General features: G+C 47.4%; 9 protein-coding genes across 9 annotated transcripts; 5 read left to right on the forward strand and 4 right to left on the reverse strand.

Moving 5' to 3' along the window:
* The first annotated feature begins 74 nt into the window (after positions 1–74).
* BT62DRAFT_969697 (uncharacterized protein) lies at positions 75–2,608 on the forward strand. Its single transcript, XM_043188955.1, has 5 exons — positions 75–523; positions 573–838; positions 890–2,073; positions 2,131–2,238; positions 2,287–2,608. The coding sequence occupies exons 1-5, from the start codon at positions 148–150 to the stop codon at positions 2,504–2,506; spliced, it is 2,154 nt and encodes a 717-aa protein (XP_043038727.1). The 5' UTR covers positions 75–147; the 3' UTR covers positions 2,507–2,608.
* Positions 2,609–4,575: 1,967 nt separating this feature from the next.
* On the reverse strand, positions 4,576–5,167 carry BT62DRAFT_184232 (uncharacterized protein). Its single transcript, XM_043179967.1, has 2 exons — positions 4,935–5,167; positions 4,576–4,883 (listed from the first exon to the last, which is right to left on the reverse strand). The coding sequence occupies exons 1-2, from the start codon at positions 5,117–5,119 to the stop codon at positions 4,757–4,759; spliced, it is 312 nt and encodes a 103-aa protein (XP_043038728.1). The 5' UTR covers positions 5,120–5,167; the 3' UTR covers positions 4,576–4,756.
* Positions 5,168–6,567: 1,400 nt separating this feature from the next.
* BT62DRAFT_920508 (uncharacterized protein) lies at positions 6,568–7,677 on the forward strand (the record flags this gene model as incomplete). Its single annotated transcript, XM_043184224.1, has 4 exons — positions 6,568–6,582; positions 6,652–6,746; positions 6,800–6,877; positions 6,936–7,677. 4 exons carry the CDS (start codon positions 6,568–6,570, stop codon positions 7,675–7,677), a joined length of 930 nt encoding a protein of 309 aa, XP_043038729.1.
* Positions 7,678–8,243: 566 nt separating this feature from the next.
* Positions 8,244–10,549, reverse strand: BT62DRAFT_897935 (uncharacterized protein; the record flags this gene model as incomplete). The annotated part of the gene is made up of 13 exons (XM_043183315.1): positions 8,244–8,516; positions 8,567–8,620; positions 8,670–8,747; positions 8,806–9,087; positions 9,139–9,272; positions 9,323–9,463; positions 9,514–9,561; positions 9,612–9,704; positions 9,759–9,847; positions 9,902–9,978; positions 10,026–10,318; positions 10,378–10,400; positions 10,452–10,549. 13 exons carry the CDS (start codon positions 10,547–10,549, stop codon positions 8,244–8,246), a joined length of 1,683 nt encoding a protein of 560 aa, XP_043038730.1.
* Positions 10,550–10,719: 170 nt separating this feature from the next.
* BT62DRAFT_933041 (uncharacterized protein) lies at positions 10,720–13,247 on the forward strand. The gene is made up of 6 exons (XM_043186480.1): positions 10,720–10,780; positions 10,848–11,005; positions 11,065–11,367; positions 11,425–11,449; positions 11,507–13,068; positions 13,122–13,247. Exons 3-5 carry the CDS (start codon positions 11,179–11,181, stop codon positions 13,012–13,014), a joined length of 1,722 nt encoding a protein of 573 aa, XP_043038731.1. The 5' UTR covers positions 10,720–10,780; positions 10,848–11,005; positions 11,065–11,178; the 3' UTR covers positions 13,015–13,068; positions 13,122–13,247.
* Positions 13,229–14,528, reverse strand: BT62DRAFT_994776 (uncharacterized protein). The gene is made up of 5 exons (XM_043190481.1): positions 14,426–14,528; positions 14,045–14,363; positions 13,937–13,977; positions 13,757–13,877; positions 13,229–13,703 (listed from the first exon to the last, which is right to left on the reverse strand). The coding sequence occupies exons 1-5, from the start codon at positions 14,486–14,488 to the stop codon at positions 13,387–13,389; spliced, it is 861 nt and encodes a 286-aa protein (XP_043038732.1). The 5' UTR covers positions 14,489–14,528; the 3' UTR covers positions 13,229–13,386.
* Positions 14,529–20,057: 5,529 nt separating this feature from the next.
* On the forward strand, positions 20,058–22,029 carry BT62DRAFT_1076924 (peroxisomal dehydratase). The gene is made up of 8 exons (XM_043179258.1): positions 20,058–20,324; positions 20,375–20,453; positions 20,507–20,512; positions 20,570–20,709; positions 20,766–20,865; positions 20,913–20,983; positions 21,040–21,528; positions 21,582–22,029. The coding sequence occupies exons 1-8, from the start codon at positions 20,274–20,276 to the stop codon at positions 21,636–21,638; spliced, it is 993 nt and encodes a 330-aa protein (XP_043038733.1). The 5' UTR covers positions 20,058–20,273; the 3' UTR covers positions 21,639–22,029.
* BT62DRAFT_1076925 (Clavaminate synthase-like protein) lies at positions 21,790–23,451 on the reverse strand. The gene is made up of 4 exons (XM_043179259.1): positions 23,357–23,451; positions 22,779–23,304; positions 22,549–22,724; positions 21,790–22,503 (listed from the first exon to the last, which is right to left on the reverse strand). The coding sequence occupies exons 2-4, from the start codon at positions 23,277–23,279 to the stop codon at positions 21,948–21,950; spliced, it is 1,233 nt and encodes a 410-aa protein (XP_043038734.1). The 5' UTR covers positions 23,280–23,304; positions 23,357–23,451; the 3' UTR covers positions 21,790–21,947.
* Positions 23,452–24,396: 945 nt separating this feature from the next.
* On the forward strand, positions 24,397–26,335 carry BT62DRAFT_933046 (uncharacterized protein). Its single transcript, XM_043186481.1, has 5 exons — positions 24,397–24,708; positions 24,758–25,489; positions 25,538–25,730; positions 25,785–26,091; positions 26,145–26,335. The coding sequence occupies exons 1-5, from the start codon at positions 24,702–24,704 to the stop codon at positions 26,157–26,159; spliced, it is 1,254 nt and encodes a 417-aa protein (XP_043038735.1). The 5' UTR covers positions 24,397–24,701; the 3' UTR covers positions 26,160–26,335.
* The last annotated feature ends 19 nt before the right edge of the window (positions 26,336–26,354 follow it).

Consider the following 26,354-nt stretch of genomic DNA (forward strand, 5'->3'; position numbering starts at 1 on the left):
TGAGTGACTGCGGCGCCCAAGTCCTTTTTGGGTGAGGCGGATGATTTGTCAGCATCCATATGTGTCCACACAGGAATAACTTTACCATTTTCTGCTTCCGTCCACGTCTTCGACGATTTACCGCTCTTCTCAACGGGTCTTGGCGTTATGCCCAGCGTCGGCCTACCTACATATTCACAAAAACGACATCATATCCAAGCCTCGTGGACGAAAAAGGTTTTCATTCCAATACCAGGCATTCCAGGTCGTCGTCTACGCATATATGTCCCCGACTTTGCTCGTCTGCAACAATTCGGCGCCTCGCGGCTGAGCCGCAGGCGGGGATTTCTGCTCATATGTGTTGCGTGTGCGGCGATGGTCGTGACCGTGATGTCGTTGAAGAAGACATTTGGGAGGACGGACCCTTGGGTGGAACCGTACCGGCCGCAGTCGGACCCGCCGACGTTGGTCTTCCAGAGAGATGATTTGAAGAGGATATGGAGCTGGGAGATTGATAGTGGTCATTACCCTTCACGGCGGAGTAGTACGTGGCCTCTTGGTAGAATTCTTGTTGTTGACTTATGCTTTTGCAGTACCCAAGCAAATAGGATTCAAGTCGTCCCCACAAAATCCTGCTCTGCCTGCCCAGCAACGAACGATACGTCCTTCACGATATAGGCCGCCACCAACGGTGGTCACGACAAGGGCGGACACCGATACCATTGGTGTTGGTCCGAAACGAATATACCTTGACATACAGAGTTCGCTTCCAGATGTCGCCTACCCGCCACGTCCTGTTCCAGGCAGCGTCGCAGATCTAGATATACTTATGAAGCACTGCGACTTTTCAACAGGAAAGGTGCGGAGACATATCCCGTATGTAAACCCTTTCTAACGATCACTCGTTCAGTACGTACGTGATTGTCTAGAAGTGTTACGTCTGGGAGCTGGTCTAGATAACGGGGAACGGGTCAGGCGAGGAGAGATGGATGACTGGAAGTACATATACATCGAACTCGACGGCAATGACACTGAGAACCAGACGTACGATGACGAGGACGGTATTACCCCACACCCAATATTCCGACCACCCCCCGTCGCGTTATCAAAAGAGGACCTCAACGCTGGCCTTCAAAAGAAACCGGATGCTGAATGGGAACCGCAGGTAACCCTCTCCGAACCGCTCACTCACCAAGCTTCCTCTGCTAAATGCGACCCTGAAAATCCCCGACTTTTCCATATGTTCTGGACTGGTCCCTTTACCGACAAACCCTACCTCGCGCTTCTCTCCTTCTTGTTTACACAGAATACTGGCATACATCTACGCGACACACAGTCGGACGAGAACGTCTGTCGCCCTCAGTTCTGGCTGTGGATTAACCCTGGCCCCGCTGCATCCATACCCAACCCCAACGCCGTGAGGGATATGTTCGAAGGACTAAAGCTCAACCCGTGGGCCTCACCTTTCCTTCATCCCCGTTTCAAAGATGTCATTAAGTTCAAACTGTGGAATACCACGGAGCAGCTGGATGGAGTACCAGAGCTGAAAGATGATTGGCGTGTGCTCAAAGATGCACTGTTCAACTCTGGAGGTTATGTTATTAATGTCCCTGCGGAGGCGTCATCATCGAATGGGACGTCCACAGCGGCCACGGAAGAAGAAGATATGGTCAATCGCGCTGGGTCCAAGTCATCAAGCTCGTATGACCGATTGTCTGTCATCCTTTCGGATATGGCACGGTTTGTCCTGTGCCACCGGTTTGGTGGAATCTATCTTGACGCTGATACCATCTTTCTTCGCGATTGGGAGGAGCTCTGGGGTTGGAAAGGAGCGTTTGCGTATCGGTGGTCCAGACTGGAGAAGTACAACACGGCGGTGCTTAGAATGACTAAGGGATCTGCCCTGGGTACGTTCCTCTTTCGGACGGCGATGAAGAACGGGCTGGACTTCCATCCCATGAGTATATCCAGGTATACGGCGGATGCGTACCTGGAAGGGTTATTATTGCGATTGCCGGATGCCCTCTTCGATTCGGCATGGCTAAATACCGAATACTATCAACGAGATCGACCTCCGCAGCCATATTTCACAGAGTGAGGGCGCAAAACTTTGTTTCTCCTTCCTTTCATTGATTTAGGTCTGTTTTTTAGATTCGCGGATTTCTTTGATACCCCAATACAAAACAGTGCTGCGCCACAAGCCTTAGGTTTTAATGGCTTCTTTAAAGGCGCGTACTCATATCATTTCCACAATTTCTGGTATGTCTTCCTAGTCTTTTTGCACTCCTTCATCCTCATCTCGTCTAGGTGGAAGCCATTTGATCTATCGCGAAATTTTCCGGACCTTGGCCAGCGTTTCGCAGCCGGTGAACAGATTGCCCGAAACGCTACTGACGAGGAGAGAATACCGGACAGAGTAGTGGACGACAAGCGCGATCTGGACTGGTCAGCTGTGCTCAAAAGGACGTTTGAGTCTTACATACGAGGCGAACGACCGAATATGTATGGCGAGTGGATACAGTGGTAGCATGCGCTAGGTTTTATGTTATGGGATTCGTGGGTTTACTTTAGATCACTGTATTTGAAACGCTATATAACGAAACTAGTACACATAACATTTGACAGAGAGATGAGTAGATTGTTATTACGACTCTCAGCACTTGTCGATGTCCGTCGCGGAGGGGTGAGACGCTTCTAGCGGTCATGGAGGTTTGGAAGAAAGTGACAGCCGTTGGCATTTGACACCATCAACATGGCAATTATGGCTTACATTTATCGAGCAACGTTTTCTCTTCCTTCGAGTAGGCATAAACGGCTGAGCATGCATTTCCAAAGCGTTTGAATCAGCACGTTAAGCGAATTTGTTCGTAGATTATAACTGAATCTGAATATGCACTGAGGATAAAATTCAGAAAGGTCCGAAGACATAACAAGGTGCAAAATAGTTAATGAAGATATACCAGGTGATACGACAGAACAAAAAGAAACATTAAAACAATAATTTATTGAAAAAGTCTTTGTCCATCGGTCTTCTTCCCAAGTCCAGTAATTATTGCATTGTAACATGCTCGCATGATGTGGATGTAAACCAAGGTATTCCCCCCCTGGAATGTCAACTTTTTGACTCCAGGTAAGTCATGTCAGAACATAACCTCCAACTTTTTAATCCTCTCCAGACGCTTCTTTGTCAATGCCATGCTGTGTGTGTGCACAATGTCTAGCTCGGTTACCTGTTCTGGTAAGTGGAGCCATGTGAGTTCAGTGTCATTGTACCACCAGTTGTGGTAGTTCAATGATATCCATGAGATGTTGGAGAAGATGTGTCTAAGTAATGGCATGACATGGTGGATATCTTTCCATGCCAGGTACACTATAGAATTATATCAATGAATATCAAGTTCAAAGGTGAAGGATAGAGACCAGCAGAACTTTGATGGCAAAAATGAAGAGTAGGCACACTGGAAGGCTACAGTGTCTCATTGTAGGATACAGTCAATGACATGGTTAAGGTGGAAAGATGTGAGGATGTGTATGTCAGTACAGAACATGTGAGTGAATTTCCAGGAGAATGACTTGCTCATGAGAAGGGATGAGGTCACCATTGTGAGTCATTCAAAGGGTGTGAGAGGAAGGGCCCATGCTTCCTTAATGATCATGGTAAGTATTTTGGCAGACAGTATGTCTGTCATTGTTCAACAGCAATTGTAGAGATGATGTGTTCAGCTGAGTTGTGTGGGGATTTGTGTGATTGAAGGCATTGTTGCCCCTGCGTTTTATACCTGATGGTGCTCCACATTTGGGTGATTCAGGCATTGATGATCAAAAAACTGTCTCAGCGATCGACCGCAGACCCTTGCTCCTGTTACTAGGTGGATTTCTGAGCCTTTTTAAACATCATACAGCACTAATGAGATCCACTTTGGGAATGACCATCAACAAATGTTATCTCATATCTTTTCTGGCATTCTTAGGAAGAAATGATTAGTTCGACAATAGTAGACTATAATATATTAACCCCCCTTTCAGAGAAGTTCTGGTTTCAAAGTTCTTATATCTTAAGAAAGCGATTCTGCAGTCTAGAACACTGACTCAGACGGCTCCCGGAACACTTGTATGACCGGGCCATGATGACATTATGGTCGCAGCCCAACTGGTTCATAAACACTGATATCAATTCAAACTTGGTCCTGAATGTGGAACGTTGGAATGTCCCATCCATTTGTCCGCCTGCCAAACTGTTCCCAATCTAATGTCGCGTTACTTCTTCCAGTATGGTGAGCGTATTGCCAAGACGGGATACCGTCGAAACTGCATCGGTGGAGGCATGCTGCGTAATAGCTCACATGAATAAGAGTAGCCGTGGGTTCGTTTTAAGTGATTGGTGGTAAAAGATGGTTCGAGAATGTGACAGGGAGGGAAAGCCTGAAGACATGACAACTTGGCGAAGTAAAAAAAATTGCTTACTTGGCCGAAGTCTGGTCAACTGTGTTTTAGAGCTGTAACCACGCGTCTTCTCTCTGTTTCAAGAGCCAGAAGAGTCAGATCCGAGGGCATTCCGTTTCGTACGCTGTAATCACCGGACATTTGTCCTCGGATGAGGACTGCGGTTAATCATGAACGGAAATTGCGGTTGTAGGATGGATGTCTAGAGGCTGAGACAGAAAGGCTTCATCATTTCGAACAGGGAGATCCGTAGGTCACATTCTGGATGGACTAGGAATTGTCCGACCACATATATCCTGGTCGAACAAATCGTGGCACCGTTGATGTTCAGCACTCATAAGTGTTCTTCATCGAGCGTTGCCGATGTGCTACTGAGCGCAGGCAGGAACGACGATTCCTTTTGCAGCGATATCCTCGGTGTTGAGGCTGAAGTGACAGCGGCAACAATCATCATTGAATCTCTTTTGAACGGACATTAGCGGCGGAAGAATGTCAAAGAAAATTGTACTCACCCTTTCGTCGTTCGTACGACCATCTCATTGCCCTCCTCGGCCACCCATAGGATATCTAGGTATATCGACCCGCCAGCGACGCCGAATGCTTGTACGAGAGCGCCCTGTATGGCCTGGCGCACAGAGAGTGCATCGGATATCTTTGGAGACACGGAGAATCGCATGTAATGGTATTCGGTATTCATCAGGATCTGATGTACGGCGTGAAAGGAGATCAAGCGCGAAAACCGAAGAAATCAAATTCCCATTGATTCTTTATGTAAGCCCCTTCCTTCGATATTCGGGCCGCAACGAGAGTTTAGAGTTTAGAGGTTGGAGGTTAGAGAAACCAACTGGTATATCATTGGGACACTGATGTTTTGTGCTGCCACTAAGAGTGTCAGACCATAACAATACCGTGCCGCTGTGATATCCACCAGGTGCCAACTGGCGACAGCTCATGGGTTTGATACTGTCACAGGGACCATAGAATAACAAGGTGAGTGAAGGATTACACATGTAGGCCAGTGACCAGAGGGACAAGTGTAATTGCGAGGGAATATAAACTCGGGCAGCTCTGAATATTTCCAATCCATGATATGGCACTCAATTTTGCTCCGGTAACCCAGAAGCAATAGTGCAGGCATGGAGGGCATCCTCTAGCAACATGCAACAACCCTTTTCCTGTCATTTTTTGGTCTTGGAATTGGCAGAAGGCTGCAGCATTGTCAACCGAAGAGTATGCGCACATGACGCCCGTGGGAAAGCCATGTCGCATTCGGACCGATAGCCTCGCGTTGCTCTCAGGTAGGCTCGAAGATTACAATCAGGTCTGTTGTTCTACTGTGCGCTATTTTGTCGCCTTAGCTGATATTCTATTTGATAAGTGTTAAATTCCAGTGTGCTTTATGTATTCAAATAATCTTCAATGTTTCTCGATACGCAATCGGCAATCACTGGCAGCGCCAAACTGGACTCTGACCCAACTTTACTTGCAACGTTCCAGTACCGTTGGCGCAAACTTTTTGTGTCTATATCTGTGTCAATTATTTAGCAGCACAAGATGTACACACGCAGGTGCACTTTATTCATCGCAATGCGTAAGTCGTCTCAGCAGACTACTATTTTTATATATAGCCAAAAGACTATACTGATTACAGTTGCAGATTACTGCACATATTCATCTTGACTAGTATTACTAGCCAACTGAGATGAATTATCTCGCTCCTCCACGAATAATATGATGGCAAGGCAGCTCTTCGCTTCCATCAATTCTGTCCTCCAACGCTATGACCACAATTGTGTACCCATAGCGACCCCTGAATTGCTATGGCCACTCGAGCCACTCGATGCACATAGCACCGCCTCATAAATCGCTAATCAGGTTATTCCTTCGGATTGCCTATGCCCTATAGCCATAACAGACATTTGCTTGCCTCAGCCAGACGGGCTTGTCCCGCTACATTCCTCCGTTGGGCAACTCTCTCTATACAAGGTAAATCCCGCCAACCAATTCACCCAACTCGCGAAATCCGTTATAAGGAGGGGAATCCGCCATGGTTTTCATCATCCCCCGGGCTTCCTCCCAGGTTTTCCCGTCCTCTCAGTCTATCTCCCTCCTCCCCCCCTCTGTCGTACTATGAGTTCCTCATCCATGAACTTGGACATTGTGTGTTTTCCTCATATGGCCCACCTATTGTCTCCTCGCTGATGTAATCCCTCGTTGGTCTTTTTCCAGCGGCCAGACTTGTTCCGCTGCACCTTCGGGAACTGCAATCAGCTGTTCGTGCATAAGAGCGATCTGAATCGTCATCTTAAAGCTCACTACACAAAGTGGGTACTCTATCGCTACCGGAGTACGTGACGACTAACGATCTAATTCGCAGGGGTAGGTATCAGTGCCCACGTTGCAGCCGCTTCTTCAACCAGGCTGCCAATCTGGAGAGTCATATGAACAGCCAGCAGTGAGTGCATATGAACAGCCTAGTCCCTAACGGCATCCTGACATTTTATCCTCCCAAGTCTTGGCCTTAAACCATACCGCTGTCCGAACTGTGTTGTCACGACTGCTAACAAAGGCTCACTTCTCCGCCATCGCAAGAGACATCATAATTACGTGCCCAAGAAGTACCGCAAACCTCAGGATGTTATCAAGGAGGCGAAGGAGAAGCGGACTGGTCCTCTGTACGTCAAAAAGATCTCAACATTGGCCGCCACTCGACGCACCATTCGAGCCACTACCATCACCTCCCCTTCCACCGTCTCCCCTTCTCCTTCCCCTTCGAAATATCCTGCTACTCCTTCTTCGTCTAAAGTCATGGATGATTCCTGTTCGTTGGACTGGAACATGGAGATGCCGACACTCCCACAAGCCAAAGAAGTTTACCCCGCAGCCAGGGCCGGCTTCCCTCTTGAAGGACTGTCCCCAACAACTATCGAGGCATCGTTGTCGCTCTTCTCCCTCCTCGATCGTCCCTATCAACCCCTTCCGGCTCGACAGACGGCTATGACAACGAGCGGCGTATTCAACGAGCAGGGGTCCGAAGCCTCTACATCCGCCTTGGCCAACTACTCTGCCGCCACCGACGCTGATATCGCAGACATCTGCAAGGATCTCTTTGGAACACGAGTTCCATCCCCCGACTCAGAATCATTCAAGTTCGCGTCTTTCAAATTCGAAGAGGCGCTTCCAGAGTGGATGGGGCCCTTCGACTTTGCCTTTGACGAAGAATCGATCGGAGTAGCATCGAGGACGCGAAAATGACTACAGAGACATTTTATTTCTCCTCCAATCACATTTATATTTCAACTATTCCCAATTGTATCACCTTATATGCTATTTATTGTCTCTCTCAGTTTTTTGTTTTTGTTTCTGGTTTTGTTCCTTCAATCAATCATATTGTTCCCTCATTGTGCCAATTATAAATCTCCGAGTCTCGTTGCCTACGAGTAAAGTTGAGCTCACTTGCGCCAAAATCTTGTCAATCTAGTTTGCACCTGTAGGATGTATTAACAGGAAAACCATACCTACCGTCGGCAATGAAGAATATGCGTTGGGCGCGAAAATAATCGATGACTACTTGATTTATGCCCCTCTCCATTCTACTCTCCTAATTGTACCTCATACCAATTGTTTTTTGCCATCTTGTTATACCCTTGTGAATGACCCCGTTTTTCTTCACGTTTGTGATTCTAAAGCGATACGACTGTAGGTATATATAAACAGTGGTGTCCGTAAACAAGAAGGTAATAGTACCAAAATATGGTATACATGGGATGTCGTACGATATACTTTTGATGAACACGCACGCTTCACTACCTAACTGACAGTCATTTCGCCCCAAGGTCCCTAAATGTATCCAACGATACATCCTCCTTCTCCTTCTTCTTCTGGGTCATAAACACCTTCTTGTACAGCAGCCACGGCCACACAAGGCGCATCCAAAATGTGGCTGAAGAGTCAATGAGATATTTGCTCTGGAAAGCCATCACGATCCATATCGTCAAGAACGTGAGGGGAGCAGCCGTTATAAAGTAGTATGGTAGACTCCCATTCATTTGGGGGGTGCCGGTGATCTCTCGGACATTCATTCCAAAAATGCCCTAGAATGATAGTCATTAGTATCTGCGCAAGCACGGTCCAGAACACATACAGCGACGAACGAAGAGGGGAGGAAGATCATAGTGAGATATGCTATTTGTTTCATCTTCATGGAATAAGTCATCGACACTAGCCGACCAAAGGAAAAGACATACCGCCGCACTGTCCCTTACAGCAGCCTCCGTTAACTCCTTCATACGTTTGCTATCGTTAATATTGACACTGCTGAACACCTAGTAGCAAGTCCGATCAACTAGGGCAACTGCAACCGATAGACGCCCCACTACTTACTAGATTCATGACATTTTTAAGTCGCTTATCCTGCATCCGTCGACTCATTTCTAGTCGGCCGATTTCCGAAAGCAGGTTTCGACATTCCTTCTCCAACAGTGTCCGACTAAACTGTTTTTCCTCTTCGGGTACATTGTCCATAGCCGGATTCGGGGTATCGCGTGTGAATGTAACGGCCTTCTTCATATCTTCCAATAAAGAAGAATAGTGCAAATGATGCGCACGTATAATGTGTAGTTCACGTGTGAGAAAGATATTTGAGGGTTCTAAGACACTAATTTCCTGGTGGAAGGTGAGAAACCGGCGTCGGATATCAATGGGAAGACAACGCACTAGCCAACATATGTGCGCATACAAAGCCTCAAGCGCTTCGTCCCAAGCATACACGGCGTGCCATATGAACGTCAGGAGGACGAATGTAGGGTCCGAAGACCGTTGAAATATATTTTGCCAATAGACACTTTGGCCTAGGGAATTGTGAGCCGAAGAGCGACAAACTCGATGTCCGGGGAGTTACCTGCAAAGCGTATACGTTCGTGAAGATATGGGGCAGATGTTGCCTCGCGGTCAGAATTATGGTATGATATGAGGGTATTGCCTTCTACGTTTCGAATGAGATGAACTGCAAGTAGATCGAGTACCAGGGAGCAGCCATCGCCTGAGAAGGACAAATAAACTAAGACCGACATGTTGCTATACAATACTTACCGGACCGCAGGACCAAAGGGGCTTGGGTGTTGATTACTTGCTCACCTGCTCAAAAGTGTCATTCAATCAATGAATCGAATCGCGGGAGCAATGCTCACGAGCGAGAGTGTCTTCACTAGCTGCTGACGAAGTAGAATCGCTCGCGACGATTGCATCCATGGTTTTGAGAAACGTTAATGTAATAGTAATATCTGCCCATAGTTGCTGAGCAACTGTGGGATTGCATGGATGGTAGCTGAGCTTACGGTCTCCCCTTCCCGGTCTCACTTCTTCCTGGAAGCGCGATGGTATCCATGATAGTGATGATGAGAAGAAGAACGGTTCTATGTTGTATCTAAAAATATGCGCCGGTTAGTCAAGCGATTGAATGGACAGGACCCGAGCGAACTTTGCGCCAAGCATTTGTAGCACTGGCCCTGACATGTTTTCAACAAAGAGCGCCCGGACACGCGTGTTCGTCGGCCTCTGAGTGAGCGTCAGATGAAACATACGCTCGAGAGTAGGGCACGTACGTGGTGGTGAATAAGATGCTCCCAGAAGTCATCCTTCGTTTGCTCTGTAGCCTCTTTCTTCCCTGAGTCCATAAAAAAGCCGCGGTCGTCAACGTCGACATGATGAATCGTGCATGGGATGGTCCGGTCGTATTCTTTAATGGCATAAAGTATCCGACTGCGTCTGACTTGAGAAGGTGTCCAGTTCGGGAAACGTGACTGAGGATAGCCTTTCCAACAGCCGTTGCAGTCGACATGGTTGCACAGCTCCGGAATGGGGGGTGCTTCTGATTTGAGCTGTTCGTCGTCGACCTCTGTAAACAAGTCTGAGTTTCTCAATCATTGCAACAAATTCTCGGTAACAATAACATACCATCATTGAGATTGATCCAAGGCCTTCACAGGGTCAGTTTGAAGCGTAGAGCATGAAAAATGGATGTTACCCACCAAGGAGCAGAGGGCCCTGAGTGCCGGTGGGAAGGTGGGGGCCTTCTTAGCACAAAATCATGGCTAGCTGGCCGTATACGCCGGCGAAGAGACGACATTGATGTAAGAGTAGCCTCAGTCAGCTAGACACTACCTCAACGTCAATGACTGTTACGGTTCAGGATGGTACGAGCCCACCTGCCATCTTTTCATGGAGATGGTGAGTGATAAGCGCCCTGTTGCGGCGGCGGACAGCCGGCATCAACCATGAGTCCCTGACTTTGAAAATGGTCTGATCTTTATCTCGTCGTCGCTGCAGGTGCTCGGGGGTGATGTCGACGCTGTAGAAGGCCCATGTACCAGTCAGAAAAGTAAGATATGACCAATTGCCGTGGATCTTTTACTAACATGTCTCAGAAAGTCTCCGTCCCCCGGCTGTCGTATTTATCGGTCCAACAGTGCGCATTACCTCAAGCATTGCATCCTTGACCTTGACGATCACCGTGCAAGATTGTCTTACGCGAATTGCTGTAAGGATCGAGGTGAGAACGAAGCTACTGCCCCCGTGGAGCCAGGTGGGTGCCTTGTCAAGGCGATACAAATTTCAGCAACTCTTACCTGGACCACTGCATAGGCAAAAGTCTCCCTCTTGAAGCTTTCTTGACAGTACTATATATTCGTCGGTTGTTGACGTTAAAACATTGAAGACGTTGATGGTTCTTAGCAAGAATCGTCGGCTACATCGATCATGATTACTCGATTCTCCATCGTCACCTTGATATTCTTTATCCTTTCTATCACCTTTGTGATATACCCCGTCTCGTTCACCCTTCGTATACCTTATCTTGGTCGCAGAAAAATTCCCATAAATCTCGCCACTGCGCCCATCCTTGCTATCGCAATCCTATGGGCATCTCAGTGTCTGGGGGCAACACAGGTGTGTGTGTGTGCACGCAATTCGCGGAATATGCATTGTAATGTTGACGTTTCTCAGATTCGCGATGGAATCGTTGGAACTGGTAAGAAGAGCTTGCTTGTTCTCTTGTCTTTCAGATTTTTCTTGATATAATCTCCAGATGGCGTCAAGCCGTACAACATCCTTATTCTGTTCTTCTCCCTTGCCTACATGGCCATTACGCTCGACATATCAGGACTTCTTCAAGCCGCTGCGTTTTGGGTCAGTAACAAAGGCGGATCCAGTGGCTGGAAGCTTTTCTTTTACTTTTACATAATGCTCACGCTCACGAGTGTTATCGTGGGCAACGACCCCGTCATTCTTTCCGGCACCGTCTTCTTGGTGTATTATACAACAGCTACCGGGTTGGAACCTATGCCATGGCTCATATCCGAGTTCGCTGCAGCCAATACAGCGAGCATGGTCTTATTCGTCGGTAACCCAACCAACGTCGTTATTTGCGAGGGCTTCAACATCATCAACGCAGCCTTCACAGTATATACTATACTGCCGTTCTTGGGCTGCAGTGTCTTCTGCTTCATTGCCTTGGCATTCCAGTTCAGGAACGCTAGGCACGTTCCCCGAAAATTACCAACTATTGGCCACCTTAACGTTCGCGGAGTTTTACGTGACCCCTTTGGGGCGCTCGCGGGGAGTTTGATTCTGGGATCATGCCTTATCATCATCATTGTCGTCAGTTTCTTCCACATTGATGTATGGAAAATTAGTCTCCCGTTCGCAGGCGTCAAACTTATATTCGACTTTGTATGGGATCATATCCGGTCCGTTAGAAAGTGCAGGCTTTCCGGAGACACACAGAAATCAGGATTATCAGGTGCACAGCCAGTGGAGGATGTTGATGCTGACCCGATGCTGTCGGAACTTAGGCGCGCTATGTCAAAGTCTAGCGAAACCGGAAATGTCGAACGTAATAACACATTCACTTCCGGGGATCCTACTCTGATAAATAGCCCAAACTTGGATGGTAGCCGCAGGGAAGATACCGTTCCATCGTCCGAGTCATACATCGAGACCCAAAATACCCATAGCCCCAAGCTTGAGGAGCCCCGGTTGGAGCAATTCGCAAGTCAGCGACCCCGCTTCCACGCCACCCATCGAAGACTCGCGGCCCATTTCCCAACCTTCTTCACAGCCCTACCGCGTTTGCCTTTCGGGCTTGTACCTTTCGCCTTTTCCCAATTCATCCTTATTGAAGCTCTTCAACATCAAGGCTGGATAGAAGTTTTTGCAAACTGGCTTGTTCGTGCCTCTCACCGTTCCATCCATTCCTCCATCTGGCTCGTTGGTGTCCTGGGAGTTATACTATGCAATTGCTCAGGAACGAACATTGGGGCAACCATACTTCTAACAAAGGTCGTTCGTGCTGCGGACCTCCCTCCAGACAGTACCCGCGCAGCGGGAATCGCGCTAGCAGTTGCCAGCAACATCGGTGCAGTTAGCTTCACTTTTTCGGCCAGTTTGGCTGGTCTGTTGTGGACGACGATATTAGGGCAAAAGGATATTCATATCAAGCAGAGAGAGTTTGCCTTTTGGAATCTGCTCCCTATCTTAGTCATGACGGCGGTAGGATTGGGGATTGTCTCCGCCGAGATGGCCGTTTTATATTGAGTCTCGTGTTTGTACACGAAGGCTATTCATGTAGTGCTTGCCTTACCTATCCATGTAAGTTCATTACTGGTTAGCGTGCATTCATATCACGTAGCGCCTCATGATAGCTCCGGGAACCGGCAGGTAGAAAAAATGACTTTAATCAACTTCGCTTCCACTGGTTCTGGGGGCGTCCGCGTCCGAATGGTGTGGCGAACGATCATATGTGGCGGTTGATTTCCGGATAGTCGGACCGTGTATTAAAACTACTCTGTTGTATGTCCTCTACGAGTCCCGATAACGGTTGCTAAATAAACATTGCTTCGTTTACAGGAATGATTAGGTGTGTAATAAATAATCGTCATAAGTACCTCGTGGTCCTTGAAAATACTGTCAGAATCCGGGTAAGGCACCTCTGACATTCCTCCATACATGTCCTGCCCACCACGCCTTGGAAGAACCTATTATCAAGTCAGCTTCTTCTGGTGACATCCTTGAGTTGCGCGCTTCATGTCCGCAACGACCGTGCCCAAGATCTATCTGCTTTTGCATATATGTCGCATACGGATCGTCAACTGAATCGACCTGTACTGCTTCTTTCCCATACGTTGCGGCGATTTCACGAAGTGTGGCCGATTGTCCCTCCAATCGGAACACCTGATTCGTTAGTTGCGGGATCGAATACGACGTTAGCACATGCCCGATGAAGCCTACATGAAAGTGTGTCGGCGCTTCACGGAAAGAAAGGGGGATGTCCACACACCTGCAATGTCAATGATTGACGTGAAGGACACCTGGGCATTTCCCGATCCCACAATTGAAACTTTTCCCGGTGCAGAGGAGGATGCCACAAGCCAGGGAAGACCCTCAGCACATATTCCAATCTGCGATTGTTTCATCGGCATCAGCGGATATCGATAACGCCATAAAGAAAATTAAGCACCAATACTCGTGTCGTCGGCAGGCCTATTCTGGCCAAATGTTCTGCACGATGAATGAAAAGTAAACTGTCTTTGACCCACGGTCACACCGGCGTGGGGAGAGAACTCACGGGCGTAACCTTCTCGGACCACAGATGTGCTTTGCGTGTACCCTGGGAGCGGAAAGCCGAAATCGTTAGGAATAAAAAGCTTTACTCCGGCCTGCTTTGCAGCATCCCCGATCCCGGGTTGGAGGTCAAGAGCGCCACCATGAAGACAACTGACTACGATTTCCACGCCGTAGGTGGTGAATGCTGAAATTAGACTGCGCTTGTCCCTATAGTCCAGGCGGGTGACGATGGAGCCTCTGGGTATCTCTTCCTGGGTCGAGGAAGAGTCTTTCCGTGAAGATGCGATAACAACGACGTACGCCCCGCGTACAAGAAGTTGCTACATTTTTGGTGTGTTGTCAATAAACCATTCAGTACCTAGGTTGAAACATGACGACAAACCTCGGTGACACGCCTTGAGAGATTGCCGGTGCCTATAACTGCGGCTGGCATGATAAAAGGCATGGTAGGTGAACTCGATGACAGTTTTGAAGGATTTTCTGCGGGTCCATTTTATCGTAACTCACTAAATATGATCTCATTTTAACAGATCGCTATAGTAGCCGGCGCCAAATCAAATTCCAATAAAAGATCTACTCGGCGTTGTACGTATGCGAGGAGCTACCTATAAATTTGCAAAACGGCAATAATGGCCGTGAGTCCCGCTTCAATGAATTGATAGCGAAAATATTCCGCAAGACGAAAACGGTCATCACGACTATTGAGCGTGAATCATAAATTTGTTATCAACGGCTTTGTCAAAGATCTTAGGGGGAATGTCCGTTTCCTCCGTTGGGCACATGAGAGGACTTTTGACGGGAAAATTTGAATCAGACAGCGGTGGATTTCAACGGCAACTGCATGGATCCGAAAGTACATTTGTGAGTGTTTTCAAACATGAGAAAGGAGCGTGTAAAAGGTCCAATACTCGTCGATTCTACAACACAGAAATAGGATTTGTAGTAATTACCGCAAATTCACCGGTGAAGACCGGATCGGGATATTAAAATTCCCCGAAGGACTGAAGGTCGTAGTGTGGTCGTAGCCAGGCAACGCTATATGGAGCTCTTGTTTTATGTTTTCCGTCAACTCCGTCATTCAGCGCAGTTGATGCATTTGCGGCCTTACCAAGGTCCTTGGCACACGCGCAAGGCATTAAGCTGGAGATTACCGCTCAAACACTTTGCTGCGATGCCACGGCCGGGACCCTGTGGCAGAAAAGGAAATCACAGCTGTCTATTTTGGATTTTATGAATCCTGACGGCATGCGTTTGACAGGCAATAGTCGGTTCTTTCTTTCGAGCCGGTCACTTCCTCAAGGCCCTGCTTTTCATAGACGCAGAGAACGTTTTTCTCCATCATTCGATCCCCCCTTATTATTGATCAGCATTGAACCCGGTCTCTTCAGGACCACCGGGATCTGAGGAGATCCGGTATTCAGTTGTCCTTACAAAGTCACCGGAAGCTTTATGTTCTGGTGATTACCGTGCTGGTTTTTGTCCTCCGCTAGTCTATTTTGGAGTTTAGCACTGTTTATCGCAGGACAATCGCCTGAGTGAATACGTGTTCGTGCCATCAGCAGTGTAGCAGGTCATAAAGATCAGACCGCAGTCTCCTAGAAGGAAAGTGCTTTTTTGGTCTACGGTGATCCTGAGTAGAAACGTTCCGCGCCCATGCTGGAGATGCCCTCAAAAATACCTCCGATATTCTCACTGACGACGTGTAGTCTGACTGTAGCCGCCCAAAATTACCATACGGGTCAATTCAGGTACCCACTGGATATCATATACCATGACGGGTTACCAACGCTGTCTTGATATTACCATTCCTTCTCAATCTCTTTCCGCATGCTCATATGCATTTACGACGTCATTTTGATGCAGTTTCTCTCGGTCCAGAACGCGACTCAATGTGATCTCGTTGTTCTCGGCGGCTTTTCCTCTCGGCGGCAAGTCCAGCATCTATTCTGTTGACCATTGAAGGCGACGAGGTGCTGATTGACGTAAGGAGTATTCTACCACTCCCACGACACAATCGTCATTTCTAGTCCTTGAAACTATTTCCGACGGCTTCATCAGGTCAACTCGAGCGTCGTTAGGTGTTACTTAGGTGAGCAACCAGCGGCCCCGCCTTTGATTTACTTATCACAAAAAGGAGTCCCCCCCTGAATTACCCTGCAGACTGCTGTGTCGAACACTGGAATCGTCCAGTCGCGGGAAGCTCGGTCACCCTGTGGATGTTTCTCAGAGTGTCGCGGTATCAGGATTACGTCTGTCTGGAAAAGCACGCCCGTTGAGTTATTATTTGAATTGAATACACAACTGCACCATGCATACGGATGATGCCTGGCCTTCCATCATGCATGCTGCCAGCGATTCCTCTCCGCAATTTGTTCAAATTATGCCCCTGTACGATAGCGAATCGTATGTCGTAGCCTAGCCTATCAGGGCAATGAATTCGGTGGCCTAACGATACATCGAAAACCTGTCGCCTGAAATTAGAAATCCCAAACTCCCGGGACATGCTGGTCCATTGGGTTGGCGTCCGGAGGGTGGAGGAAATTTTTACTCATTGCCACGGGGTCAAAACGAAGAGGAAGGTACCACCAACTTGGTCGCACATCGTTCTCCCTGAGACTTCGGTAAAATTCAGAGGGTTCCGCCATTCTCGTCTACGTCAAAGCGGTTAGATATTTTAATGGCATACTATACTATGTGCAATATTGCAACCAAGTTATTCCAAATCGTTGAAAAATGCTCGAAGTCCTGTCGCGATGCAAGCAAACAGTAAAGAGCGAGGGATCCGGAAATTTATTACTGAGCATGCGGGAGGAGATACGTCGTAAGGAAAGGTTCCAGAGCTAGTTTCCAGGTTTGGAGCCTTACTGAATAAGACGCAGCGATCCATTTACGAAGTAAATCTTTTCTTTCATGATGACAGATGGTACCTTTCGCTATTGTCATCTTCATCTCCGGACTGGGAAATTGGTTTTGAACGTGGGATCCTCAGCTAGTGGATTCTGGGCCTGAAAGCCGCTTCGCTACGACGCAACTATGTACACAGAGTTGGAACTACGCATACAGAACGCCGCCTCAAGCGGATCAAACAGATATAGTGAAGCTGGATAGGGAAGATGGCACTCGGTCATCAGGTGGTCTCGTATAATTTGGCAGCATTATTACAAAGAGGAGATTCGGTCTGATTGAGTGCGACTATCTGAGGTATAGACGTCAGAAAAAAGTACATCAAGGTCAGATGACGATGAACAAAGGGGGGATGTATGCTGCGTTTCTTCGCTGAGGCAATCTCCGACCTATAGAGTGATGGAAGAAGAAAACATACCAGAAACACCACAGCGACTCAGGAGGCCGCGAGAGGGTGCTTGGAGATAAGTCCCTGGAGATAATCTAGATGACGGCAACTGTGACTTTGCTCCATACAGTCTTCATGCTTGTGAGGAAGAACGAAGACAGCCCCCCCCCCCCCCCCCCCCCCTCCCCCCCGACCACGCCTTCTTTCATTAGAATTCCGGGAAGATCCCTGAGCTGTCCTAGGCTACAATCTGTAGTTGGGTAGTGTATCAGATTCCATTAGCATCGGTTAATGACACCTACGCCCCTGGCTTTCCTCGGCTTCGCTTTCGGCTCCGGGTCTCCAGTACGAGCAAGGGAAGGAGAATAGTACTTCTGTGAACAGGCCGGTTGCAAAAAGCTGTAATGACCATATGCGTTATGGACCCAGAGAGCATCTTTGATCAATAGGAACGTAAAGTTCAATTTCGTGCGGTGGTATGATGGCCTTGGATAATCAATGGGTAGGTCAAGAAGGAAAAGAATCCGCATGAAAGAGTGCGACTAAAAAATTCACAGTTTTAAGGCGCAACTTGGTCTCCGGACTCATTGCATTGAATACTGCAATTGTGGGCCGGCGTCCGAAAACGCGGTTAAACACAGCAGTGGGTTACAAAGCGCTTAGAGCAAATAAAAGATGTGGCTAGAACGCAGATGATTTCAGTGAGAGACCGTCGGCTTCCCACAGCATGAAAATAAAAGACTCGTGGCGTTTTTCGTGGGTCTGAGTGAAACACATGAAAACTGTCGGTATAGTAACCCTGTTCAGCAAAAGAAGGACCGAGACTTCGCCGTCTTTCTGAGAGTAAGGATAATCCTCGCCAGTAGTCGCAGTAGAGGGTCCTGCCTGCAATGCGGAATTCAACTTCACCTTGTGATGTGTTGGCGGCGAAGTCGAACTCGGCGGCACTGCCATTGCCACATCGGTCAGTCGGACCGATCAGGCGGAGTCTTGAACTCAATTCCTGCGACCACCGCGACTGGGTAACGCGTCAAACTTGTAAATTCCAAACAGGCTCAAGGAAGATTGTGAAGAACAGAAGTACCGAAAAGCTCGTGCTGCTAGTTCTGACTTCTAGTAGGACGGTGCCACATTCATTAATCTTGAGCCTTCCTGAGGTCGCTGCGATCGCTGACTCGTGAGATCTTTGATTCTGAACTCCCGCGGTCATTTGTTTCCGGAAACTTTCGTGAAGATGTGCTTTGAAAGATTCCTCGAGTAAAGTATGCCCTTGACTTTGTTAGATGAGCTCTGAACTTTCCTCATAATGGCCTGTGTCCAAAACTCGTTTTTCTCGTCAAGTTTCTGGTCTACTACCAGTGTTTCCGTTCTCTTGGATATAGGATGGAGGACTTCATTTATATTGCCTCGACCGCTTTGACACCTACCGCTTCCTTTCAATGTGCTGGCCGAAACTGAATGGTCTTCCTAAAGGTGTCGTACCATCCTAAATGACCCCTACTTTTTCACTAAGCCCGCTCTCCAAACATCACTTCAAACACCGTCGTTGCCTTTCTAAAAACCCCGTCGGACGCCGAGAACACACACGGTCTATTTAGATGATTCATCCGCGGGCATCAGACTAGTGCAAGTCTGTTGGTTCTCTACTAAGAAGTAGCTGGATAACACTCCGGATCTTCGCGGTAAAAATCCCTCATAAGACCGCTTGAATCTTCTCCATACCGTTATCCCCTAATTGGAAGCCTTGACGATGAGCGCTTTAATGAGAAATCTTGGCATGCATTAAATGGGACGTGGTCTTTCAGAGGGTTGTGAAGCCGAGGCCGAGGTGACTTGCGTTTACCGTTTTCTTCTTACCGAATCTGCGATCATCAGGCTCCTGAATCATCAGCTTTCTAATACCAGGCCCTTCTAGACATCGACGCGACAACAACTTCGAAGGAAGTTACAATATTTATTTCTTTCAAGTCCGCATCTTCTGCGCCTTCTTCCTATGTCCCAAATTTTTTGCCGGCTTTCCTCGTTCCTAAGCTTTCTGGCATAACTGTGTCTACTTGGATCTTTTCAACACTGAAAAATTCATACAGATTGACTTTTCACGTAGGTTCACTGGCTCAATCGTCAATTATCCCACCAAGCGACGCTGACTTGCCGCGCACGACATCATGATTGATGGATGCGAGTCTGGGAATGTTTATACACCACGCCCTACATCGCTTTTTCAGAAGTCTGTTAGGCCGCTTCTTATTTCATATTAACACTGGGTTCCGCTTCCCAAGCTATTACAAACAGAATTGAAGACTGGAGGAGAGCGTAAGTCTGCGAATCTAAACCATGACCTCGTTGCAGATCGTTCACGTGCAAATGCGCTTATTCATAGCTTGACCCGTGCAATCCAGCCGTCGGTTGATGGTGGTAATTTTAGTCGGTGTACTGTAGTACTTCTACCAGATCTTCCACGGGGTGTTACACTTCTGTGAATATCTGATCAAAATACTACAGGGGGTGCTCAATAAATGCTGTGAGCCTCCAGAAATGGGAAATTTTCTCTCTATATACATTATCACGAGCTAGTGAGATTTAGAGCTTTATATGGCACTGACAGTCGGTCGCTTTGGTTGGAGTATAGATTTACTTCCGTGTTCGTTGATTTCTGACGGAATTTCGTTGTATAAAAGCCTATACATTTCGTTGTTAGTGACAGTTAACCCCCATTTCGCATTTATCACAGATAATCCTTTTTTTTTGCCCTCATGAGTCCAACCTTGCGATTCTAACGGTCAGTACCCCTGTGGCCACTGGTCTTGTGATTCAAGCTGACTGAATACCCGCCCGATCGCGCTACACCGGCTATCCCGGAAACATAACCGGTTGACTATATATAGGCCATGGGCAATTGACCTCAGCACACCACCTTCGTTTCCGCTTGGTCTTCGAAATGCCCTACGATTTAGCAAAGGCTGTAGGATTCTCACTACCTGATCGAGAGGTGCGATATTTGCGAGGCATGTGTGAAATTTTCCAACTCAATCTTATTAGGTTGCATGGAACAAGCGGGACCTACTGACGTATGCAGTGGGTGTAGGGGCGAAAAGTGATGATTTCTCTTACATCTATGGTGCGGCATATTTTACCTTGAGGCATCCTTATAGACTGTTGTTGGTATCACAGAACTCGGTCCGTGTCCCAAAGTTCGCACTTACAACCACAAACTCAGATAATTACTAATAACAGACCCGAAATTCTCTGCCCTACCAACATATCCTGTCGTCTTGGCTTTGAAAGGCGCGGAACAAGATGTCAATTTGTTTGCCTCAAGAGCGAAAGGCAGTGTCCATGCGCCGGGTATACCTCCAATGGATCCAAATAAGATGGTCAGTATCATACTGTCTTTGTATCCCATATATGCAAATTCTGAGAACTTTTTAAGCTTCACGGGAGCCAATCCATAGAAGTTTTAAAAAAGCTTCCTTTGGTGAGTGGACCGGGCTGGAAATGGACGTCGAGATACACCGGTATCTCGGAAAATAGTGAGTTTTCACATTGCGAATGGTATATGACTGCTCAAAGTTCGTAGAGAGTGGCATTGTCATAACTATGGAAAATATGCTCGTTGATCCAAATGGTGTACCTTACGCGAGACTTTATGTTCGTTCTCTGCATTTCACGATCCAATAGGTCTTCTCACTCAATACGAACAACAGAGTTCCACGTTCAATCTCGGAGCTAAAGCAAACGGAACGAGCTTTACTAAAGTCATCGCCAGTGCCCCTGTAGCAAAGGCCGCCCCAAAAAATCGCAAACCTGATTGGATAATTACAGATCAGACGTCACCGGAACAGGCCATCTTGTTCAGGCTTAGTGGGGACTATAACCCGCTACACGTCGGTGAGACGCATCCATCGCCGTATTCTCCTGTACTCACATATCGTGGTGTAGACCCCTCAATTGGACACGCGGCAGGGTTCGGAGGAGTAATCCTCCACGGATTGTCGACATATGGATTTGCTGCTGGGGGGCTCATTAAGGCAATAGCTAATAATGACCCTGATGCGTTGACCCTGTTTGGGGTGAGGTTCACGTCGCCGGTGAAGCCGGGTGACGCGTTGGAGACTCATGCTTGGGAGATCGGGCCTGGGCCTCACGGGACGACGGAAATTTCTTTTATAACCAAGAATGTCACCACTGGAAAGGTAATGATCGCTGTCCTTCTACTTACATTTGATGCTGAAGTCTGGCTTACCAGATCTCTCTTGGCTCTGGTATTGCGTACATCAAGAAATCGGAGAAAAGCAAGCTGTAGGTAGAAGCATCAAAATTGTATCGTATGCTCGTCCTTCAGATTCCCACCTTTGTACTGTACGCTAATTGTGTTCACATCACATGTTAGCTTTCGCATATCAAAAAAATACTTCCCAATTACTTTGATTAATTCAGGTTTACTCAACGTATACATTCCTCAAGTATCATTTGTTATTCATCGAGTTCAAAATCCAGCACTATCGTTGTTGTTTAAAAATTGGTACAGCGGCTTTTGGCAATACGTCTGACTTCTCTTCATATCTACTGTACCTTTCCCATTCCCTAAGCATGATACAGCTTTAAAAGGCTTTTACTGTGTGGTCGCGCCTTCCTGGCTTCGCAATATTCTCCCGCGATCCCACATTGCATCGGCTTCAATATAGCAGCCCTTTAGCCATCGGTTGGGTTCCCCTTCCTTCGGCGTAAACCCAGGCTTGTCCTGAAATGCAGTTCTGGCATGAAGTACCCTGCGATTATCAAAGAGAACAGCGTCTCCCTCTTGAAGGGTGTATGTATAAGTATTATTGGTATCGTTCAGCAAGCGCGTGAATTCCCTCAGAGCGGAGAAAAACGCCGGCGGCGTAGAAAGCAGCAGAGGCGCTTGGAACGGAGGGGAATAGTTAAGCTGTGCGATGGTCTTTCCATCTTTGGATAGCTCGATGGTGGGGTGCTCAAAGTGAAGGTGATGTCCGTCGTTGATATAATGGAATGGGACAAGCGTTGAGGTGAGCACGTCGAAGTGAAATGGATTTTGTTCTTTCAGTTTCTCTGCCGCAAAGAGCGCATCGACGAAGTAGGAGGCACCCCCCTCAACCTGATTTCGTAGGCAATGGAGTATCTGGTATTGAGGTGGATTTTGGAAGTATCTGGGGGACATTAGTTGAGACAATATGTAGATGGAGGATACATACAGGAGATCCATATGGAGGCCGAGATCAAGATTTGTATACGCAATATTGTGACTATTCGCGATATTGACTACATCCCACAATGGGCCGTAGAATGTTTCTCGTATTTCACTGAACATCTGTGCCAGATTGCGTAGCTCACATGTCGCATTGCTTGTTTCTCCGTTCGGGATTCCACGCTAGGTACCAAAAGTTAATCTGACGGGAGGAAATTCGGAACAGCTGTCACTTACAATGAATATAAGTCCGTAACGGCAGATGTGATCGATTGCAGCCAATAACCCCAACGGTGTTTTAATAGATTCGTAAGATATATAAAGATCGGAGGTCTTAGTGATGGACGCGTTGTTCCATGCTTGTTTGAACACATCTCCATGGAATCGAGAGAGATTCTGGGGGGATGCATGTCGACTAAGGAATTCCCATGTATATTCCGATTCGTGGTTATCAGACCAACGTATCTGAAGCCCATCGGCGAAAGACTCGACTTGATCGGGTCGTATGTCGAGAGGAATGTCAGAACTTCGATGAAGCTTTTGTTGATTAGACAGATGTACGCATGCATGTGATTGGCATGAATCACGGAGCCAGAGAAATGAAAAAGTTGTGCCTAGTGAGGGGATGTGGAGATCGGCCTTATTTATAAGAACTTGAGCAGATGACTGAAATCGGACATGATGCATCCGAGAGAGAAGCTGACGATGCAAAGATATTAAGGAATGAACATGCCGCATTTTTCACAGAAAAAAAAAAAGGTATCTAGCAGTTCTGGGATCAGTTCGAAGCCTAAGAATCGATATAACGTTGGCACCTTGGATTCTGGGAATCAATGTGTAACGACGCTAATAAACAGCGCCAAAAGGGAAAGAACGTTTGTATTAGGAGCTATATTTTGCCACAGTTGACGAATGACTGGAACAGCTGGATAGTGGACTAATAGGTGTCGAGCACGTCGTGAGAGGACGTAACAAGATTGAATGATGGACCATGATCGGAATGATTGGCCCGGAGCTCCGCTGTCCGACACAGCCACATATACACAGCTTTTCCTGCGGCGTCGTTTTGAAGTTCTTCCTCTCTGTCTGGTGCCGGACAAAGCTTATGCTATCACTACTGCTCTAGGGCTTTTTAATGCACCTGTACTCGGTATACGTCTCATCGGCGTGCTCTCCTCCTATGTATTGACTGAAGCAAAGCGCCGAACGCTTTCTTTTGCTTCACTTGGCGTTGCGGGCCGAGCTCTGGAAAACCTGAATAAATATACAAAAGGTTCCAGGTCATTGGGATCGGGGAACGGCGCTTACAGGAAGACCTCTGACTCGGATATCCAAATGTTCATTAATCATAAGTATTCCGCTACAAGGCGATTACAGAATAATTGCGCTAGGGGTGTCCATCATACCACCTATTTGACGGATCAGACAATTTCATTGGTCCAGAAAAATGTGGATGGACCAAGGTCGAGGCCCCATACGGACAAGCAGGTACATGTTCGTGATAACTCGGATCTTTAATAGCGGGAGACCTCTGTGTTCAAGATGCTCTCTTAGAATGTTTTTATGGCTCACCAGAATATCATTGAACACTGTAACATAGAGGAGCACCAGAAGATCATGGCGTCTATTCAACTTTATATTTGGATATTGTAGAGATGCGGTTCATTAGTCTAGTGGTCGTGAAAGTGAATCTCCCTGTAAGTTCTTCTATTACGCAGTAACAGCTTTTGTTGACATAATGGAAAGCGCGCAATTCGGTGGAGAGCGTTGAATGTTTCCCATGAGTGATGGGAGATCAGGGTATAACAGGCACCATTCTTACATCTTACTCTGGTTTGTGCCCCCCCCCCCCCCCCAAAGACATGAGGCGAGGGTGCCCTTGTTCCTTTCTGGACATTCGTTTCATTGTTAATGGGGTAGAACAGCATATTCATCGGCAAACGGAGCAGATATCTCCATATTATTGTTTCTTCAAGAGCCTAGCTCAAATTTAGAAACCCGGAAGACCGCAACGAGCCCTCCGCGAAGGATTTACCTTCCGTTTTGCTCTTCCTTAAAAGACTTCCTCTTCTGGGTGCATTGTATTCGAATTCTCAGGTGGCCGAAGATACTGCCTCTTCAACTAAAAAGCACAATCCCTCTTGCCTGCGCTCACGAGTCATGTCTGGTGCGTTATCGTTATTCAGTGTTTGTTGACGACTCATTTGAGAGTAAAGCGCCCATACCTGTCCCCTCGCCGTTACCCCAGGAGCTCCTCGACGCCATTATTGATGAGGTGCAGTACGACTTTTCAACGCTGATCTCTTTGAACAATGCCTCTCGGTGCTGCGCTAGGGCCCGTATCTATCTCTACCGCGCCATAGATCTCAGAGAACCCAGTAGGGCGATGCAGTTCTTCCATCTTTGCGCCACGAATAATCAGATCAAGTCTTGCGTTCGATCTATCTATATCGAGACTTGGACTGTAGTCGATTATACCGAATTCCACCATATACTCGAAGATCTCACAGAGGTGCGGGATCTGACCATCTCTGGGGAATATGAATGCATACCGCCGGGCCTCCGCGGTGTGTTCATGTCATACAATCTTTCCACCTTGACTCTGCAGGAAATGGAATTTGATTATGCGGACCTGCAAACCTTCGTCAAGCCATATCCGAATTTACGATGGTTTAGGGCTTACGATGTCAGCTTGAGTGAGGAAGAACAGGTTGCACCAAATGCAGCTGAAACGGGCCTGCGCTCTTTGGAATCCTTGTCTCTATCTCAGACAGATTTCTTCACCAAAGCTGTAAAGCGCACAGACCATGGGATTCCGTTCATCTTAGCCAATATTCGACGCTTGTTCTTGAGGGATACTATGGACAACCTTAACGATCTTCAACGGGTGCTGAATGTCGTGCATCAGCCGCTGAAGGAATTGTATCTTTCTGAGCCGTCCATTCTATGTGAGTAAAAGCCTTACCCTACTTTAAGTTTGTCTAATATTCCTGCAGTCGGCGGCGCAGATGTCCCAACCTTGGATCTTACGAAGATCTCCACCCTCACCCTCGAAGTCGCAGTCGCCGACGGACCTGGAGCAATACAGTGGTTGATCTATCACTTTTCCTCTCGACCCTTGGATAAAGTCTGTACCACTGAGATCAATTTCGTTCTGACAGTCACAGAAGAATGGCACGACGAGATGAAGTATGTGTCTTTGTCCTGACCTGTTGCTAATTTTGCTAAGCGATGCATTTGTAGCCATGATCCTGTACAGGCCGACTTTCGAAGACGACAATTTCAGGCCGCATGGGATGCATTAGAGGTTCTTCTCATTGTGCATCCGATGCCGACGGTAGAAGGGGTGAGGATAATCATGAGCAACCAGTACAACATGAGGAAGAGCGATTTTATTGTAATAGCTCGAGCGCTAAGCGAGGCGTGGTTGCAATCCCCTCTTCGACGCTTGGCGAATGCAGGAAGGACGCTCATTAAAGTGGGCGTCATCTTTAGAGAAGTTGAAAAGCAGCCTATTGTCCCTAGATCTGACGGAACGTATGCATGGGAGGTAAAAATCCCTCTCAAATATCGTAGTTGCTCTACAAAGCTCACCCTTCCCAGGAGTCTCTGGCGTGAAGAGGCATGTCATTCACGCCGCCGTTCTGTTATGTTGCAAAAAAGCCTTGATCTCCTGGATGTTGGAAATGAGGGGATCAGAACGCAGTGAGCGTATAGTCAAGGGTAGCCACGAAGCTGTATTTAAAGGCCACATCAAGCTATCTCCATTAGGTTTCGACCACGGCATGGAACTCCGTCTTGAGGATCCAACCA

This window comes from Guyanagaster necrorhizus, assembly GCF_019112545.1.
Source record: "Guyanagaster necrorhizus MCA 3950 unplaced genomic scaffold BT62scaffold_15, whole genome shotgun sequence".
In the NCBI taxonomy this organism is placed as follows: Eukaryota; Fungi; Basidiomycota; class Agaricomycetes; order Agaricales; family Physalacriaceae; genus Guyanagaster; species Guyanagaster necrorhizus.